Source organism: Polyodon spathula, chromosome 14, assembly GCF_017654505.1.
Source record: "Polyodon spathula isolate WHYD16114869_AA chromosome 14, ASM1765450v1, whole genome shotgun sequence".
Lineage (NCBI taxonomy): Eukaryota > Metazoa > Chordata > Actinopteri > Acipenseriformes > Polyodontidae > Polyodon > Polyodon spathula.
This window is the reverse complement of record NC_054547.1, coordinates 37,878,743-37,898,189: the sequence shown is the minus strand read 5'-3', so window position 1 is coordinate 37,898,189 and position 19,447 is coordinate 37,878,743. Positions and strand designations below refer to the sequence as shown.

The 19,447-nt window shown below is 38.4% G+C and overlaps 2 protein-coding genes across 5 annotated transcripts in view; both read left to right on the top strand.

The window, feature by feature from the left end:
• Positions 1–2,832: 2,832 nt before the first annotated feature.
• LOC121326353 (urotensin-2B-like) lies at positions 2,833–5,489 on the top strand. Its single transcript, XM_041269588.1, has 5 exons — positions 2,833–3,192; positions 3,632–3,742; positions 4,012–4,049; positions 4,405–4,492; positions 4,607–5,489. The coding sequence occupies exons 1-5, from the start codon at positions 3,093–3,095 to the stop codon at positions 4,630–4,632; spliced, it is 363 nt and encodes a 120-aa protein (XP_041125522.1). The 5' UTR covers positions 2,833–3,092; the 3' UTR covers positions 4,633–5,489.
• Positions 5,490–6,727: 1,238 nt separating this feature from the next.
• LOC121327040 (dynamin-like 120 kDa protein, mitochondrial) overlaps positions 6,728–19,447 on the top strand; it is a 36,575-nt gene continuing 23,855 nt past the window's right edge. Inside the window, exons 1-14 of one of the 4 annotated variants that reach the window (XM_041270818.1) lie at positions 6,728–6,918; positions 10,193–10,511; positions 11,651–11,747; positions 12,472–12,579; positions 12,950–13,003; positions 14,150–14,223; positions 15,155–15,265; positions 17,204–17,257; positions 17,539–17,643; positions 18,098–18,184; positions 18,608–18,721; positions 18,944–19,024; positions 19,163–19,237; positions 19,327–19,398. In XM_041270818.1, the coding sequence (XP_041126752.1) occupies positions 6,890–6,918; positions 10,193–10,511; positions 11,651–11,747; positions 12,472–12,579; positions 12,950–13,003; positions 14,150–14,223; positions 15,155–15,265; positions 17,204–17,257; positions 17,539–17,643; positions 18,098–18,184; positions 18,608–18,721; positions 18,944–19,024; positions 19,163–19,237; positions 19,327–19,398 (1,380 nt within the window). In that variant the 5' untranslated portion in view covers positions 6,728–6,889. The remainder of the gene's footprint in view (positions 6,919–10,192; positions 10,512–11,650; positions 11,748–12,471; positions 12,580–12,949; positions 13,004–14,149; positions 14,224–15,154; positions 15,266–17,203; positions 17,258–17,538; positions 17,644–18,097; positions 18,185–18,607; positions 18,722–18,943; positions 19,025–19,162; positions 19,238–19,326; positions 19,399–19,447) is intronic. The other 3 variants (XM_041270819.1, XM_041270820.1, XM_041270821.1) reach the window with 3 other exon arrangements.

Here is a 19,447-nt window from a genome sequence, read left to right as displayed (position 1 = left end):
AGGGAGGATATAATCTGAATCACTGGCGCCGCACACCAGCAGTTACAGTGATACATCTGCAAATATAAATGCGAAGGATATTATCATTGTTCAAAAATAAATAAACAAACCAATCAATCAATACTTTCGAACTCTTCCGCGTGCCCGAGTGCCACTGCTGGATTGATCCTTTAGCAAATATGACCGGTCATAAACTTACACCTGCCACTGGGAGTAGCTTGCTCTATTGTCCCAGATGTAACATTGCTAACACAATGCCTGTGCCTTGCCTGTGTCTCTGTAACACCACTTTGTTTTCCCTATAGGAACGGTGCTGTAAATCCTGCCCACAATGCTTCGAAAGATAACATGAGGACATTGTTCAAATTTACTTAAACCACGTGATAATGAAAGAAGAGACCACTAAACATTACACAGCGTGATACTGGTTGGATGTCATGTGGGTTTGATTTTCTCTTGTAACCCAGACTGGTTTGCACACTGCTTTTTACTGCCCACGGGAGGTCAGTCCTATTCAACCACAAGGCAGCAGCAGTCCCAAAACTCTGCCATACTGCACAGTCGTTTCAATTGCCCTGATCCCTGGGCTGAGTGCTATCGTGTGTGCATCGTTACCCCGACAAAACAGCCTGAACACAACAGAGCTGTTCCGTGGCTCCTTCCATTTGAAGCAGACAAGCTAATTAAGAAAGGACCTCCTGTAGATTCTCCCCAGTTAACGCCTTTTTAACACTTAACGAAAATACAGATTGCTGCAGATGTCTCTGACGCCTGACAATTAGAAATTAAAACAGACATTTTAATTGTGTAGTTTACCATGCGGTTACGTTTTGATTATAGCGCTGCTGTAGTTAATAACAACGAAACACAATCTGATGAAAATTATTGCAATTATGTTATGCTACAATTCTTCATCACTGGAGTATTTGTAAAGCTGGTCAGTGTCTAAGTTTTTTGTGCTGTGTACATTAGGGCTGGTCCTTGTTTTTTCCTGTGTAATGTTTGTATTTTTTTGTTTGTTTGTTTGTTTTTTGTTAAGTTTGAAAAGCGCTCCAAGCTGCAGTGATGATGCGGTGAGATGGGATGACTTGACAGAGCGAATCTCGTTTGTACCATTCAGTGATGGACAGACCTCTCTGGCTTCACTTCGCTCTACCCTGAAGGCAGTTCTATCACATGCGATGCCTGACAAATCTCATTAGTTCCCAGTACGTCTTGTGTGTTGATTTATTGCACTAAATACAACATATATCACGAAGTCGACGCAGGCTCAGCTCTGTAAAGGGCTACAGAGAGGACAGTAAGGGTGACATGTACTCAAGAAAGCGGATCGGTAGCTGTCTTTCAGTTCAATTTCTATTTTATTTTAGATTAAATAAATAAATAAATAAGACATTGAAAAATAAGTGGTACTGGAGGTGAATTCTTTATAACAGCGATCCTAAACTGCATCGCTACATTTTCAAAGTATATGCTTTCATGACAAACGAACCACTATTTTTTTTAAAGGATACAAAAAAACTAGAACGAACAACTAAATAATATAATTCAAGCCCTTTTGTCACTGTGTTTGTCATTTTTTTAAACAATACCATGATTTCTTTTTCCCCTTTACAAAATAGGAGTAATTAGAATATTTAGTAAATGCTTTGAAAATATGCCCTGTAATCCCATTCTTCAAGATTGCATTGGAGTCTTAAACACGCATTGCATATTTTACACTGCAAAAAATATGGAATGCTATACCTAATAGAATGAAGAAAATACTCATTGTGGCGTAATTAAATGTCTTATAATGACGCAAAAGACACCATCTACGTTACAATCAGCACTACCTGCTAGAAAAATAATCCTAGCAGAGACAGCAGCGCACTCTGCTGGACAAACTGTGAATAGTACATTTCAGATAAAAATGTATTTGTTGAAATAGTAGATCTGTTGATCCAGTTTCTTCTAAGATCATTTAGAAGATCATTGAATGTAATTTAATGCATAAATTAACCTGTCAAATGGAGCAAAATGTAACCAGGCACAATAACAAAGCATTAACATTGGTAACATGTTTTATAGCTATGCAATTCAGAGTCTGTTAAACAGGCTTTTGAAGTATGTCTGTAAAAGAGACACACACAGACACTGTTAGATATGCTGATATACACACCCATGGTACAGCATTGCTGTGGGTCTTTTGATCACTCCCTCTATTGATGCTGAGAAATAGGCTCTAAGCTTATTGTCTGCAATAGCTAGGAACATATGCATTATATTCACATGTAGGCCATGTTAAAACATTGTCTCTGGTTTGTTATTTACTCCTTTTTTAAAAGTGAATATTTCATGTTACTGTTACAAATTGATAAACAACAGACCTTGAATTACGTTATTTGTTTGTAGATTCTTAGTATTGAAAAATGAACAGGAGACTTTCCTCCTATCAAAAAATAAGAGTGAAATAATGTTATATTACTGTTCAGAAGAATGTTTTTAACATGGAATCTGTCTTGTGCATAACCCTCTGATGACAATATGTCATGTCATTGAAGATGTGAGTTATATTATAGCCACCAAGCATATGACTGGCACTGCACCAAAATGCAAGGTGCTAATTTCCCAAAGATGCTCTCAACATTCCACCTTCGCTCTGACAATAAACACAATGTACTGGGCCCAGTGCGGTGACGCACTGAGATTGCGTACCTGCCACTGTGATAAATGGTCAATATATATATTACTTAAGATTGAAGAGCAAGTTCCTAGTACATTTGGCTGCTATGGGATTTCAAATTAATTAAAAAAAAAAAAAAAAAGCGACAATAAATAACACAGGCACCCACGTAACCGCTCCCAGGATTTCAGTTTACAAGAGAATCCGGATTTTATTTATTAGCCTGATAGAAGATACATGGGCCGGGTCCTGACATTAGAGCTCTGTATATCTGTCAGTCTTTGCATGGACAGCTCCTGGGATGATGATAAACAGACAGCTCCTGCCATATCCCAGGCATTGATTTACAACCCCTCCGCCCCCCGTCTTCGGCTTCAAAAGTCTCCATGAGACCCCAGTGGGATTCCAGCAGAGATCCTGAAGCACCATGGACAGAGACCTCTCCACTCCCTTCTGTGCTGGCCTCCTGGCTCTACTACTGATGGTTCAACTTCAGGCAGTGCATGGAAGGAGTTTCCTGATTCAAGGTGAGCTACAAGCATTGTCATTAGAGGCTACTAAGATGCTAATGTGGCAAAGTGGCAAATGTGTAATTTGCTGTGCTTTTCCCCTGCTTATATTAGTATGTTATTGAACCTGCACTAAGCGTTTACAGTGGTACTGTATTACTGCTGCTACTGGTGTGTGTGGGATGAAATTCATTCTTGTCTATTGCTGCTGGTGTTTCTTGTAGTATATTCCTAGTTGCAAAATGGATTGCTTGGAGCATGCACGCGGTGTGTATACAGTGCTGGAGTGGGATGGGTGATAGACTGCTCTTGCCAAACCATTGATCTCCTCTCTGACCATTTGCTTCAATCTTAACACATGTGCAGGCAGTGTAGCTATACAATGCTATTCAGAGGTTGACAAACAAATACCAAAAGCTCTATAAATGACATACTCTAATGGCTTTTGGATACGCAGAAAACCAGCTGGCTCCTGGAAGAGACGTCACAGATTTCCAAGACAAGCTTATAGCTCTGCTACTGCAGAAAGGGGTGTCTGGCAAGTCTGGAAGAAGATCTGAGATCAATGGTAAGCATTCTAATGGGAGAGGGTTTGGGATTTCTTTCTTTCAAACTATTCTTTCAAACTTAAATACAGTATATATTTGAACTATATAAGAACTACATCTATATAGAATATGTGTATAGATCCACGGTGTGTTTAGACATGGTTTACATTTATAATATAGGTACATCATGCAGAGGTGTTAATGTATCCTGGACAGATTTATTTTCCTTGTGGGTAGTTGAAATATCTCATGGCTCTGAGTGGACTGATAATTCCTTGCTCTGTCACAGATCTGGAGCTGGCAAGCAAGCTAGCAGAGCTGGAGCAGGTATGCAAATATATATTTATATAATAGTGAAGTGCTCTTCTGTAAAATTGCTATGATATGGCATTCTCTGAGTACCAAAATTTAATAATAATAATATTATTATTATTATTATTATTATTATTATTATTATTATTATTATTATTATTAATTGTGCCATCTGTGAAAACAAACAGCTTTTCACATCTATGAGAAAATATAATCATTGTACAATTAATACAACGAGAAAGCAAATGTAAGCTCTCTGCTTCACTCTTAGAATCCAGGTTTTATCACTGCCATGTGGCACCAGTGATGCCTTGTGTCTATGGTTAAGCATTTGGTATTGATGAAATTAACGCAGTGCATCCTTTCACAGTTGGCAGCACTGAGAGAAAAGCTTGACCTGGAGAAGCAGCTGGACTCCAATGCAATAGGAATGGAATCAGCACACCCGAGTAAAAGAGGTACACCCTCCTCACTCTCTCTGCGAGGCAGTTATTATTGAAGACTGGACTTGAGAGATGGTGTGCTAAATATAATGCTATGTACTGTCTTTATATTTCCCTGTCTGTCTGCAGCTTGCTTCTGGAAGTACTGTGTCTGAGATCTGGAACCTTTCCAATCACCCCAGCAATGTGTCACCCTCAATATCAGAGTGTAATATATATATATATATATATATATATATATATATATATATATATATATATACACACACACACACACAGCTGCAGAAAGGGTCCATTTCAAACATGTATGCTGAGAGTGTTCAAACAGTTCAGCGTTCAAACACATAAAAGCAGGTGTTATATCAAAACCATCCATAACTACATTGTATCTAAACTAGCAAGATATAAAATTGAAAAGAAAAATAGTTATCAGGGATCACATGTACAGTATTTTACTTTATTTTAACAGGAAAACTGTGTGCATACTTTCTGACAAAACAAACCCTTGTTTTCAATCCTGTAAATTGTAGCTTCTTATTATATTAATACTAAATCTATTGACTATTCTATTATGTGTGCCTCTGTACAACCCTTTGTTTTGTCCTGCTACCAGTATGCTATATGACTGGTTTCACTTATATTGGATTACCTTTCACAAGGTAGCATTGGTGGTAATCAAGATCTGTGAAACCAGCCTGCAGTTTCAAATGATGTCATTAAACTCCATAAAAATGCTGTATGTATCTAATTTGAAAATAAAACAATGTACAAAGAATTGAATTTACTTTTACTGGATGTCTTGATATTTATTTCTCATAACAGCAGACAGTTCTAACTGCTTTCATCACTCCCTTCCAGCACTTCATTATTATATACATAATACATTATATACTATACATAATTTGTTTACAATGAGCTTCCTACAGTATGTATTCACTCTTCCAACCCAAAGCACCTAGAGCCCTAACCACTAGCGCTCCACTCATGAGTTTACAAGGAATCTGTGACACGTTCCCTGCCCCTAAAATGATGAACCCCATCTCACCCATGACATCATTCATTAACAGGGTCAAAGTGATAACTGAGGGAAATGAAACAGAGCCTCTTCTCTATAGCGATGCACTTCTGGAGATTATCATTTTTTGATCGATATAATTAAGTGTACTCAAAACTATATTTATTACTCCTTTCAACATCTCTCCTTAAAAACAGCTTCACAGCCCCCTCAAAATCAATTTAATAATGCAGTCCAATAGCACCACCATGCGGCTGATTCATGTAAATCATTGGTACAGTAAAAGCTCCCTGTTCTCATGGTTGCATGCAACAAATTCAGTCATACAAATTAGCATTCAGCTGCATATATGATGCATGAATTCCCGGTCAAGAAAAACAACAAGAAGAAGTCAGCAGAGAAAATGAACAACAATTAGAAACAAGTTCCGCTGTTACCTTCAAAGCCCTGGTGATATCCGGGTCTGTACGGTTACTGCATCTGATACGCGTGTAGTGTAGCTAGACAGACAGATATCAGAGTGCGTTTCATCTTGAGCTGCTGCAGATCGTCGCAGACACAGACAGGCATACGAAGAATGCTGGGGAATTCATAATGATGCATAATAATGGTAAAAGTGCAAAAATGTCTGTAATTTTAAGAACGCCTATTGGCTATAAGCACATTGGAAACCAAGCTATATAATATAGAATATTTAAACAAACAAGAAAACTGTTACAACAACACCCCTTAGGGTGGGTGTCCAATCCTGGTCCGGGTGGGTTGGTGTCCCTCCTGGTTTTTGTTCCAACTGTGCCGTAAATTACTTAATTAGAACAATAACGGACAATAATTAAGTAATTTAGGGCACAGCTGGAACAAAAACCAGAAGGGACTCTAGCTCTCCAGGAGCAGGATTGGACACCCCTGCAGAGCATGGACAAGACCTGTATAACAATGCAACAGCTTCTATTGTATATGTAACACTTTAAATATCAAAATGTAAAGAGTGATTTATGAACCAAAAGACAATGACATTTAAATAATTCATAAAATAAACTGAATTTTTTTTTTCAAAGGCATTCGAGGTTTTTTGTTTATATATATATATATATATATATATATATATATATATATATATATATATATATATATATATATATAATGTATTGTTATGAAAAATTATTGTCACCGCTCACGGTCCTCTCTGCCCCGGGTCTTTTCGTGCTAATGTTCCCGTGTTTCACTTTTTTCAGGACGAAGTTGGTAGACGGACCGGTTTCCAGGAAGCGCTGCTGTCACTTGCTCGCTCTCTGTGTCCTTGTTAATGAACACCATAGAATAATAAATATGATCTGATTCCTGAGAAGCGGCTTTATATCAAACATTAGTCCTATTATTGCAAAATTTACTGCATAATGTTACGGGCCGGGACCGGAGCTGCCTGGTGAGTAGATTTTCGTCCAATGGTAGGTCTTTTTGTTTTGTCATGGCACTGCTGAACGGGGCGTGAGGTATAGAAGGATAGCGATTAATACAGATACATCATATAATAATGTATGTACAGTGACATGTTCCCTACGTGCTTCTTCAAATGACATCGCATCGTGCAATTCCCATTTATTTAGGACGTTGCCATGTGTACGGTACCTAATTGGCAGATCAGTATTTATACATACATACACGGGTGCTGCAGTTGTCCAGTTTCTAGAAATAGATGTCCAAATATGAATAGGTTTGTTGTTTACAAGGATGTGTTTTACCCAAAACCAGTGACGCATTAAACATCTGCTCTTGAACTTCAAATTGAGTCCTAAGAAACTGCACCTCGCTCCCTTTCTCTATCTGTGCAATCCTGCAGTGTCCAATCTGCAAACCAGGCCCTTCCATTATGAAAACATTACATATCTCAATATTTCTACTTATTAAATGGTTACTTAATCGAATCCATTTTTTCCCCCAAAAATATAACAGTTCTTACTATTAAAAATGCCATGGTATTTGTTATGTATGTTTTTATTTCTATTGCAGTTTCTGCTAGGATTACTAGGAAATAATTTTTTTTCAGACACTTTCTACTATTAAACAAGGCACACATTGTGTATTATATGGTGGAAAGCCTAAAGGTGATGACAGGTGTTAACTGTGCCCACTGCATAAGCTTCCCCACCTTTTCACAGATAATCAGGTTTTCTGAGTCTTGTTTAGAAGCTGCCCTGATTACAGAAACAGGAATTTCCTTCTGAAGCAGTTATTAAGTGTGGTGAATAGTAATCCAGGTAGGCAAACCCTTTAAGGTTCTCTGAATAGCTGTATTTCTAAACCCCCCCTTTAACATGATGTCAGCTGACAGGTGCTTGAAACAGAAAGGAACCTGTTAAAAACGTGTTCATTCCATAATGACATTTCCTGCCTATTCCATTATTTTTCATTCAACGCTGTTTTTCGGTGCCAATCAATGATCTCGAGAAAGCATGTTCTTACAGTCTGAATGAGCTATTGGGAAGGCTAATTTCTTTGCTGATCTTGGCTGGAGTTTTTTTTTTTTTTTTTTTTTTTTGAGTCAACAGTATAGGCTGAGACATGGATCAAGCCGTAATAAGATTAAATCATATTCCTTTTCTGATCAAATTAATGTTGTAACTTCTTGACTTACAAAAGGAATACTATTTCATCTTCCTTGATATATGCATACACGTTAGCCTGTCTAAAATGCACAGTTTTTCAGATTGTCAGGAGACGCTTTTTCATTATCATTGATTGGTACTGAAAAACTGCATAGATAAGGCATGAAATGTCATCATACAATGAACACAATTTTAACAGGTTCTTTTCTGTTTTAAGGGATACCTGTTGGCTTACAAAACATGTTAAAAAGGACATTTGGAAAAACTATTTGGAGAAACTTAAAGGGATTGACCCCAGCCCTCCCCACAATAAATTGAGCCCTGACCTTTGCCTCGTTTGCTAAATGAAAAGTGTATGTTTTTATCAATGTGTTGTTTTTCTTCTATTAAACTAATAACAGTGATAAAGTAAAATATTTATACATATCTGTAACATACATATCTGTATACTTCTCACACTTCTGTAACAGATAGCATTAATTTTAAATATGAGTTCTCCATTGTTTTGCTTTTTTCTTAAACTTTGCAGGATGAAATATACTTCTATGATACATTTACCACTGAAATACAAGTAAGGGGACACCAAACTAAAAATAGATGTATCCTGCCTCTAAGGCTGCATGTTTAGATATTTTTAAAAGAAGAAAGGTAAAATTAAATGAGGATATGAATCTTTTCATTATTATTATTTTAAACTATTTGTATCATATACAGTACTCGACTATCAATGTAAATACATTTTTAAAGAAATGAAATGGGCACATGGAAACATTAAACTCTTGTATTCATTTAAGCACAGTACAGTGGTACCTTTATGAGCCATTCATGTTAGACTACCCTAGTCTAACCTTGTCAGGCAGTGAGAGTGATGATTCAGATGAGGATAACCACCAGTCTGTTTTATTTTAGCAATCAGTAGATAAACCCACCCTCAATTCACTCTGATTGGTTGCAAATATGAACGTTGACTGTTCGGTAATTCTCCAGGTTTGCACGGCTCTGTGCAGCCGCTTTTTAATGCTATTGGTTGTTCAACATTACCGTTAGTCACATCAAGTGTCATTGTTCTGTAATAAGTTATGTAGTGTAGTAACACAGCAACCTGCATGCAAGTACAATAAAATAAAAACATTCTGTTACCGCCGCACCAATGCTCGGAGAAAGGAACGGGGCGAAATGAGTGTCCCAAAAAAAGTTCTGCAAATACTGGGACCAGTATTCCAAAAGTGGGACTGTCCCGCTGTGTCATCGATAACGACTCACTACGGCTAAATTGACTGCCAATTGACAGCGACTCTTTGCTCCAGAATTTGACCAAAACACCTATCTAGAGTATATGATAGAAGAAATCTGGAAATGACTGCTATCAGAAAAAATGCTGGTTTGGATAGTGTGTTTGGAAATGATGCGTGTCACCTGCTGTTGAACACGTGTTTGAGGAAAAACCTGGACTGGAATAGGATTGTAGTGCCAGATTTACACAGGGAAGGGCGACAACAGTTAAACAATTAAACTAAATAAATACATTTTCTTGTTGCATAAAATTTCTCATGTGCAAGGTTTTTATAATACTTTCAGTAGTCCTGACTCCCATTGTAACTCTGCAAGCCCTACTACATACACTTCTATGAGTAGCAGTGTTCTTTTACCCTTTTACTAAATTTTGTTCTCCTAATCAGCAGTGATTAAAAGTCAAGGTGTAATATATGCTGTAGATTGTAGAGGCGCTTGCATTGTGGCTGTCCCAGCATTTCTTGCAGAAATTGGCTATTATTTTCTAGCTGAGCTGTGTCTGTAGGGACTGGACTTGAGAATAGACTTCATGGCAGAGGTGTAGAAAGACAGGCCAGGCTTTCCAGCAACAGGCCAGCTGAGGGAATTAGAATATTCAAAATAGTGTAGTACAGTTTGACATTGTCCCGTCTTTCTGCACCAGGTAAAGAGTGTGGCCTGTCTTTCTGCACCAGGTAAAGGGCGTGGCCCATCTTTCTGCTCCAGGTAAAAAGCATGGCCTGTCTTTCTGCGCCTATGCCGGTGGCTATTGGTAAAACAATCCACTGACCGCTCCCTTATTTCTCTCCCACCCTCCCCCAGTGTGGCTTGCAGGAATCTGGTTACCAACAGCTTGGGTGTCAAAATCAGGATCCCCCTTCAAAAACTTCACCCCGTGTCACGGGCAGTCCACCACCGCAGCTCCCCCAACGCTAACCCCCACAGGCCCTCCCCGCACTCTGCAGCCCGACAGTTCACCTCGCTCTCCAGACTCCCCCTCCGCCCAGCCAGGCCCCTGCCAGGGAAGTACGGCCACCAGCCACACAGGACCTTCTGGGTAGCCCGACTGGCTACGCGACTACTGAAGCTTCGCTACCTGCTTCTGGGATCAGCTGTGGGTGGCGGCTACACCGCCAAAAAGGTACTGCTCTTGAATCTGTGGCGGGAGTGATCATGCACTGTTAAAGAAAGTATTCTATTACCTCTGTATTATTATTATTATTATTATTATTATTATTATTATTATTATTATTATTACTTGGCGTATTCAGGGTTAAAAACAAGACTCCCATTGCATAGCGATTTGCTGCATTCATGGTTTTATTGTGAGCTTAGAATAACCTGCACACTTTGGCTAATGGAACCTGAATGGATCAAATGGCTGTGCAATTGTCTTCCATCCTTCCCTTGCACAAACTCTCTCTCTCTTAATCTTTCCAGGAAGCTTTTCCGGTCTGGGACAGCTATAAATATTCCCCTCTGCTGCACTTAACTGCTACTTGGTTCCACACAGATTATTTCCCATAGTTCCCATACAGCTGAATTATATTTTTTTACTGAAACTAGAAAAATGTTTTTTTTCTTGGCACCAGTAGAAAAATAGTTAGGAGAGACTATTGACTAGGTCACTAAAGGTCACAAAACATTGGAAGGACTGGGTGATTTTGGGGTGATCAGTAGAAGTTAAATTCAAGTTAGGGTTGTAAAAGTGAGCCGCTGATGATATACTATCAATGCTTGATTGATCATTAATCACACAGAAACGTTTGAGTTTTCTGACAATTGCAATTACTTATACAACAGACTTGATGCGTTTCTGCACTCTGAGATTAATAGCTTCACCAGGCAGGAATTGACTGCAAAAGACAAATCTTAAATTCCCAAAATCTGTTCTTCAGACATCTGAAAAGCTATAAATAGAAGCAGACCGATTAGACACATGGCCAGTTAGTCAGTCAGTCAGTAACAGCTGTTCATCTGTGAAATAATATAAAATAAATCAAAATAGTAAGTATGAAGAAACTGACAAATTTGAACCGGATTTATCACGTCAGCTTTTGTTTGATTCCCACCTTGCTTCGTGGGATGGTGTTTGAATAGCAGATGACTCTGAAGCAGGGGAGGTGCCAGAATACAGGAAGAGAAATTATCATTTGCACTTTCTGCTGGCTGTTTCACAAATGATTTATGTTCTGTTTTAGTTTTTGGTAAATGAAATGTAAAACTTTCAAAGCTAATCCCTTTGCAGATACAACTATATGCTTCTATGCTTTCTTTCAGACTTATGAAGAATGGAAGGATATGCTGCCTGATCTTGGTGAATATAAATGGGTAGTGCCTGATTTCATATGGGAGCTCGATGAACACATTGATCTGGGTAAGGGTATTTCTACAGGCAATATATTACCTTGACCCAGTAATCCAGTATCCTTTAAGGAGCTGCGAGTAGAGTGTTTATTCCTAATGACTTGAGCCTAATAGTATACTTCAGCACAGTGACTATACAGGAAGAGAAGCTGTTGAAAACGTATTGCAGCCCTTTACACAGCTTCCTTGTTGTAATGCTGCATGGACTCCCATTTCCCACATAACACTGTTTCACAAGCACTTGCATTATCTTTATAAGGCACAACACACATAGACAGTCTCTTAATCCAGAATACAATGTTATAAAGGGGTAGCACTGAACATACTGTAGCACCATTGTTTTGTGCTGAAAAATAAATAAAAAGGGGCATACTCCAGTTTACTGGTCTGCAGTTTTGAATGGCGTTATCTGTCCTGTGCAACAATAGCGAACTGCAGTTTATTTTTCTAGTTTATTTTACTTATTTTCCAGTCAGGACTGTGGCTTTTTTTTTTTTTTGAGCCAGGTGGTTCTTTGATGTTTTAATGGGAAATAAATATTATCTAAATGTCTTTTTTTTTTTTTTTTTTCATAACATTACACTGGTGTCCTGGTTGAATATTTAGTTTCTATAGTTAGTGTGAAGTTTTCAAGACAAAAAACTAAAACTCAGCTGTCCGGTTACAGCTTATGCTTGTGTTGCTAAGGTGAAAGTGTTTTAAAATAGAAATGTTTATTTATTTCTTCTTTGCAGAGAAAATAGCCGGTAAGCTGCCTGATGCTGAGACCCTGGCCAAGCTGCTGCCAGACTTTGAGAAGATTGGGGAGAACTTCAGTTTTCTGAAAAGCCTAATGTCAAAGGGTTTGTAATGATAGATTCTGTTTATTTAAGAACTGAAGTATTAGCTTTTAACGTGTAGCCAGTGAATACAGTAGGGGGGAAAAATCCTGCTCAGCGGCTGAAATTCCATTTGAATTATGGCACTGTAATCCTCAATACTGTGATGAAAATATTTACAGTTCTGCTCTGTGTATATGCCTTGGGTGTGTCCAGATGCACAAATCTTGTTGTCCCAAGATTTTAAACAGGACTGTCCAATTCATTCAGAAATTGTGCCACTTTTTGATGATGTAGTTGGTTTGTGGTTTTGACCGTGTGTTTTGAGACTGGTTTGAGTTCTGTCTTTGTCGCCATCATTTCATTTTCCCCCCTTTGTGCTGATTTTTCACAGGTGTGAGTTTGGTTAGTGAAGTCAAAGGAGCTTCTGGTCTGCATCTGTTGTTAGGTGTGTAAACCCCCGTTCTTTTTGTTCGCATTCACCTTCCAATTCAAGTTCAGTTTGAATTATATTTTTTTGGAGTTCTGTAAATCCTGTTATTCCTTATCCCTGGCTCGTAACATTAGCCCAGCGCAGCCTTCCTAGTATCATCTATCTAAACTACAAATGTGACTTTGTATATTTTTGACAATTCAGTCCTTGGGTAAGTTAAACTACATTTAGTTCAGGAAATCTGTTATTCTTCATTGCATTCAAAAATATTTAATTGTAGCTCTGATTGTTATTTCATTATGAAACAAATAATATGGATGGCAAGATTTGTTGTTAAGAAAAATGTTTTAGTTTGATTTATACGGTTTGCGGTGCACTTAACAACAGATACAAATACGGATAGTTTTTTGTTGGTTTTGTGTTGTGTATGTAGTGTTAATTCTGTATCGCCTCCTTTGACTTCTGCTACACACTGAGTTTACACCTGTGCTGCAGCTTTTCTGGGTGCATTGTAAGGGGTGCCATAGAGAAAATGACTCCCTGGTTTGATTGATGGACATGCCTGGTATAATAAATGTGAATGTGGTTGATTTTCAAAGCTTTAAATTTTAATAATCCTTTTTATTTATTTATTTTTATTTTTTTTAAATGTGAAATCAAAACTAGAACCACACATGTTTTTACTGGTTAAATACATAAACAATGTTATCTTTGTATTATAATAATTTACTATTAAAAGTAGTTAGTTTACACTAGAGTAAGAATCTGGAGTAACAAGCTTTTAAAACCATTCCTAATATATTTATTAAAAAAGAGAAAGAAAGAAAGAACAAATTGTGTCTTAAACATGCTTAGCTTTTGCGCAATTTCTTTTAATTATCAGTCAAAGTGAAAATCGTTGAAGTTGAAATAAAAAAAGTGTATGTGTGATATATTTATAACTGACACACACACACACACACAAAATAGTCTCTGGTTTTTATTGACCTGGAATACCATGGCGGAAAGCTAAACTTTTTTGACTTGTGCTATACAGGCGTGCCCTAAAAAGATAAGTTGACGAGGTGTATTCAATCAATAAAAATACCTCCAAACTTTGTCTATCAAAGTTATCAAAGCTGACTTATCTAACAGAGCAGCACCTTTTGTTTTTCTTTACAGAGTCACCGGGGGAGGCCACATTCAAAGCCACAGAAAACGCCAGCTTCGAAGGCTCTGAGAAACAGTATAAGAAGGCAAGTTTCAGAAAGCCGAGAGTATTTTTAATATGGGGGTAGGGGGTTCCCTTCACTATAGCTTCTCTTTATAGGAGGATCTCGTTTCACAAAATAATAATGTCCCTTGGCAGGTGACTCGTGGCTGTGGTCTCACCAGTGACCAGAAGCACTTCACACTGGGGACACAGGGATCGTAACCCTTTCTTTATACTCTATCAGTGAGTGGGGTCTATTGAGCTATATACTGAAATGGACCATATGCTTTTATACCAGCGTGTCACTGCTCAGCTCTGGCACATACATTCTGAGTGCACAATAAACCCATGATAGTTTGTCATTCATGTCATATGTGTGTGTTGCATGTTCATTTGGTCCTTGTGACGTTTAGTCCAAGTACCATTTAGCTATTCCATACCCTGTGTTTTCTGTTTTATGTAATCTATTTTAAAATAACTGTTGTTGGAATTCAAGATCCCTGTAAGATTTAGTTGTTTTGGCAGTTACAAAAAAATAACCAGTAAAAAAGTGAATTGAGATTAGTTTAACAGGTCATACATTTAAATTCATAAATATAGTTTCAATAATCGCATTTATAAAACAGTGAATATTTATCTGTTTATTTATTTATGTACAATTTGGAAATGGTTTTCCTACAGTAAAGTAGCCCTTTTGAGTTAAACATATGGATTTCAGCCATCAAGCCCTACAGGCTCACTTTGGTAAAACCATGTTGAAGATGATGACTCTAGTCTGCCACTAGAGGGCGTTCAAGGATCAAAGTTCTCTTATTCTGCCACTTCTCATTTCTTTACCCGTCTTTCCATATGTCCACCTGGCTTTATGTTGTGTTTTTGGGTTTAACTTGTTTTCCACTTCTTTTTTTATTTTATTTGTATTTCACCCCCTCCCCGCCCCCTCCTACCTCTCTTCCTTTGTACACTCACGGCAGGGTCTGCTGGGGGAACTCATTCTAATACAGGAGCAAATCCGGGCCCATGAAGAGGCGGCGCGCTCAGCCGCAGGGCAGTATAGCACAGGCTCCTCGCAGCAGAAGCGCAAGGTGAAGGTTTACAAGCATCAAACAAACGATTCAAAACCCACGGCTGCATTCACACTGACAGGCTCTTTCGGGGTGGCTAAACCGCTGTACACTGACCAGGCAGTGAAGTGTGTCCCGTTCTCCAGCCTGTCAAGTGCGTGCAGGGTTGATGATTAGAATTCCCACTCGTATTGCACCTACTGTAGTTACTACTGAGAGTGTGTCCGGAAGTGGAAAAGGATACACTGACATGCACGATTTACAAAGCGCTTTTCACCATGGCATCTCTACCTGATTCAAACATATGGTATATTTGTCATAACAACTTTTAGCATGCAATGCAGTAACACAACACAGTTTGGGGTGTAGAAATTCGTATGACAAATATTTTTTAAACTGTTTGGAAACTTTCAATGTGTTGAATACTTCTAGAATGTGTTTGGCTCCCCAGTAGAATATAGTAAGAATAAAACTGTTGACTTCTCTTTTTTTTTTTTTATGAGTTTTTCCAAAACTGGTATCATCAGTTGTTTTGCGAGTTTGAGCATTATGATCCTACATACATTTTTTTGTAACTTAATTATTCACTTGCCTTAACTTAAAATGTATATGAAAACACATTGGACCACATTGCTCTGCAGTGGTGTACACTTTCTGTCTTGATGAAGAGTTTTGAATGTATTTCAAGGCTTGCCACCCACGAAAATGCTGTTAGTGGAGAATGAGCCATTGGATACTGTAAGGTGAAATACATGGTGAGGGTTTGCTTGATTCGAGCTCCAGAAATCAATCAACAGCATGCAGTTCTGGTCGTTCCTTCCACACACGACAGGTTGAATGTCAGCTCACGTCATTTTCCTACTTTTTTCTTTTCCGAACCCAAAAGGGTGCATTGGGAATGCTTTCATGCTGATCTGCTCCTAATATCCATTGAATTACTTGAAACTGCATTGACTGTGCAAATCCTTTTAGTATGGGGTGTGGCAGTTATTAATGTAATATGCTTTATTTAAAATATTTTTTTAAATATCTGGCTTTCTCATTTTATATATCCACTCCCTTTCAAATTTTGGTACTAGATTATTCTTTTTTTTTCTTTTTATTAAAATGTAAAATGAGTTGTGTTGGAGGAATTGCACACAGTTGCACTTTCAATCTCTGCATTAACATGTCCCATTCTGTCTCAACATTCCCCTTTGTTAGTGATCATTTTAATGAATCTTCTTCATGTGGTGTTTGTGGGGTCCCCTGTTCTAGTGTGTTGGTGTGAAGTGCAAATTTACAAAGCATTCAAAATAACCCAATATTTTATACTGTGAAGACACTCGATAACAAGTCTTTTGCAGGTTACCTCGGCTCAGCGTTTGAAGTGTCTTTTTAATACTGTACAGAACAAGAGTCAAAGTATTCTGTTACCCTTGAAAGTATACTGGAATGATCCAACATGCTTCTTGCATCTCTAATGATTTTGCGTGTTGCATGCTACTAAAACACGCACTTTATGTAACCTAAAACATTATGCCCATATTATATTTAGGAGAGCTGTGTAGATATCCAGGCATAGGTTATATCAAAATTACAAGGTAGACCTAACTATTGTAAAGTATACTTATGGCAGTGCCATCCAGTTAGATTTGTAATTCAAACACAGTGTTTTAATTGATATGGTCAGTATGAATAACAGAAGAATGCAGCACCTGTTAGCACCTGCAGCTGTTATCCTCCAGTACACATGTACCACTGAGTATTTCTGTCATTCAGGATTATATCAGGTGAGAATGCACAGTGCAGGAGTGAGGGGCTGCTTGTAGCTTTTCTGTTACCAGTGTCCTTCAAAAGTGGATGCCTATTTTCTTGAAGCAGTGAGTGAGTTTCAGTGTTCACATCATGCAGTTTTTTTTTTTAAGACCAACAATGCTTATTAATGGAGGCGCTTATTTCTAAATTGTGTTTTTAAAGGTTTCAGACAAAGAAAAAGCAGACCAGCTGCAGGAGGAGCTTCTTCGAACACAGGTATTGAATGAATTTATGTGTCCTGAACTATAAGGTAGAAGGCAGTTTGATTATACTTCATATGTTGAAATTTTTGGGGAAATTTACCTGGTATTACACCTGTAAATATTAATGATCTATAACATGAATAGCTTTTGTTGCAATGGCATACACCTTTACCTCGTTCATAATGAAATGACTGTTTGAACCAGTTACCCCTTTCCCGTGATTCGCGTTAATAATAGTTTGATGTGTCCATTTTGGTTTTTTTCCTCGTTGCACGGCTGAACATTCTTCTTTAGTTGAAGTACCAGAGAATCCTGGAACGCTTGGAAAAGGAGAACAAGGAGCTGAGGAAAGTGGTGCTGCAGAAGGATGATAAAGGCATTCACCAGAGGAAAGTCAAGGTACGAGTCTGCACTGCTGGGGCTCTCTGCAAAGCCTCATGCAGGAAAGAGCCCTTAAGCCAAGGCTTTCCAGTTTAAAAGTTTGAAAGGTTTCACTGCAAAAGCACCATGTTATAAACGCTTACAATTTTTCAGGAAGTGCATGTTGATTACATACAAAGCCTTCACTTACAGATTCTTTAACAGACTATACAGTGTGCCCACCTGCTTTTGCCACTTCTGGCTGTTCTAAGTTAGCAGTGTTGCACAAGACGGCTATTGATGTTAAAAAGCTGTTTTGTTTCAAAAGCTATGCAGTAAAATTGTCAGTTGCTGAAACTCAGAATGTTTGGGCTAAATAGTGCAAATGAAGAATTAGATTCCCAAAGCATAGTGATATTTGTAAATAATGTAAAGTACCAATAAATGTTGTTATTATTTTTATTATTGATGTATAATTTTTTCCTCCCTGTAGAAGTCCCTGATTGACTTGTACTCTGAAGTTTTGGATATCCTCTCAGACTATGATTCCAACTATAATACGCAGGATCATCTGCCGAGGGTAAGACTTGAAATGTGAAAGTGCTAAAGCAGCATCAGTGTGAGCTTTTGCACCAGTCATGGGTGAGATGTGAGAACATCCGAACAGGAAAGTGACTCACACCGATATGTTGAGTAGGCTTGTGTTAATTCTCAATTCCCATATGAAAGTTTAACGCAGTTCATTTGCATGGTAGTTTTACATTCCCCAACCCCCCCTCCCCCGCAATTTTTTTTTTTCATGTTTATACTTTGCATTTATGATAGATTAGCATGGCTGGCCATGGTTTTTAATGTGCTTTACCATGCTTTCACTGTACACCTTGCTAGGTTTTTACTGTGGTAAACGTCTATAACGGTTCTGCTTTTTGTTTTTTGTTAAGTGCACCGTTTGAACTTTTAAATTGTTTCTGTTTTAATGTTTTTTTTGTTTTTTCTAATTCAGGTTGTTGTAGTTGGGGATCAGAGTGCTGGGAAGACCAGTGTGCTGGAGATGATCGCTCAGGCCAGGATATTCCCCCGGGGTTCAGGAGAAATGATGACCAGATCTCCTGTCAAGGTGAGCCGGTTACACGACACACTGCTGTTCATTAGTTGGCAATGTGGACCAGCCAATCAAGCAGAGAGGTGGGTCTCTGCAAAGCCACTGACTAATTGTGTGACCTTGTGCAAGTGATAAACCGTACATGTAGAGCTCTTTCTGTTTTGCTTTATTTTTACAAACCGTTCTGTGTGATATGACATAGCCCTTTTTCTACAAAGCTTTCTTTCATCCTCCTAGGTGACCCTGAGTGAAGGCCCCCACCATGTGGCTATGTTTAAAGACAGTTCCCGGGAGTTTGACCTTACTAAGGAAGACGATGTAAGCGTGTTAAGCAATACGTAACGGAAAAGTACAGGCTGACAGAATTCGTCTAGCGTTAGTATTTACATCTCTCTCTTTCAGAACCCGACAAGCTTTTCTATTGTTGTTTTAATTTTCTTTTCGTTGGATTCGCAGCTGGCAGCCCTTCGTCATGAAATAGAGATACGAATGAGGAAGAGTGTGAAAGAAGGACAAACTGTCAGCCCCGAGGTAAATATTACAGTGCTGCACCTGCAGTACACCCTGTGGAGGATGGCGTGTCTATTCCTGCTTTTGTACATTTCATTCTCTTGTTGCAGACCATCTCCCTGAGCGTGAAGGGCCCTGGCATTCAGAGAATGGTACTGGTAGACCTCCCTGGTGTTATCAGTGTAAGTACTGACTAGACTTGACAGTTTACAAGCTGGTTTGCTGAATATA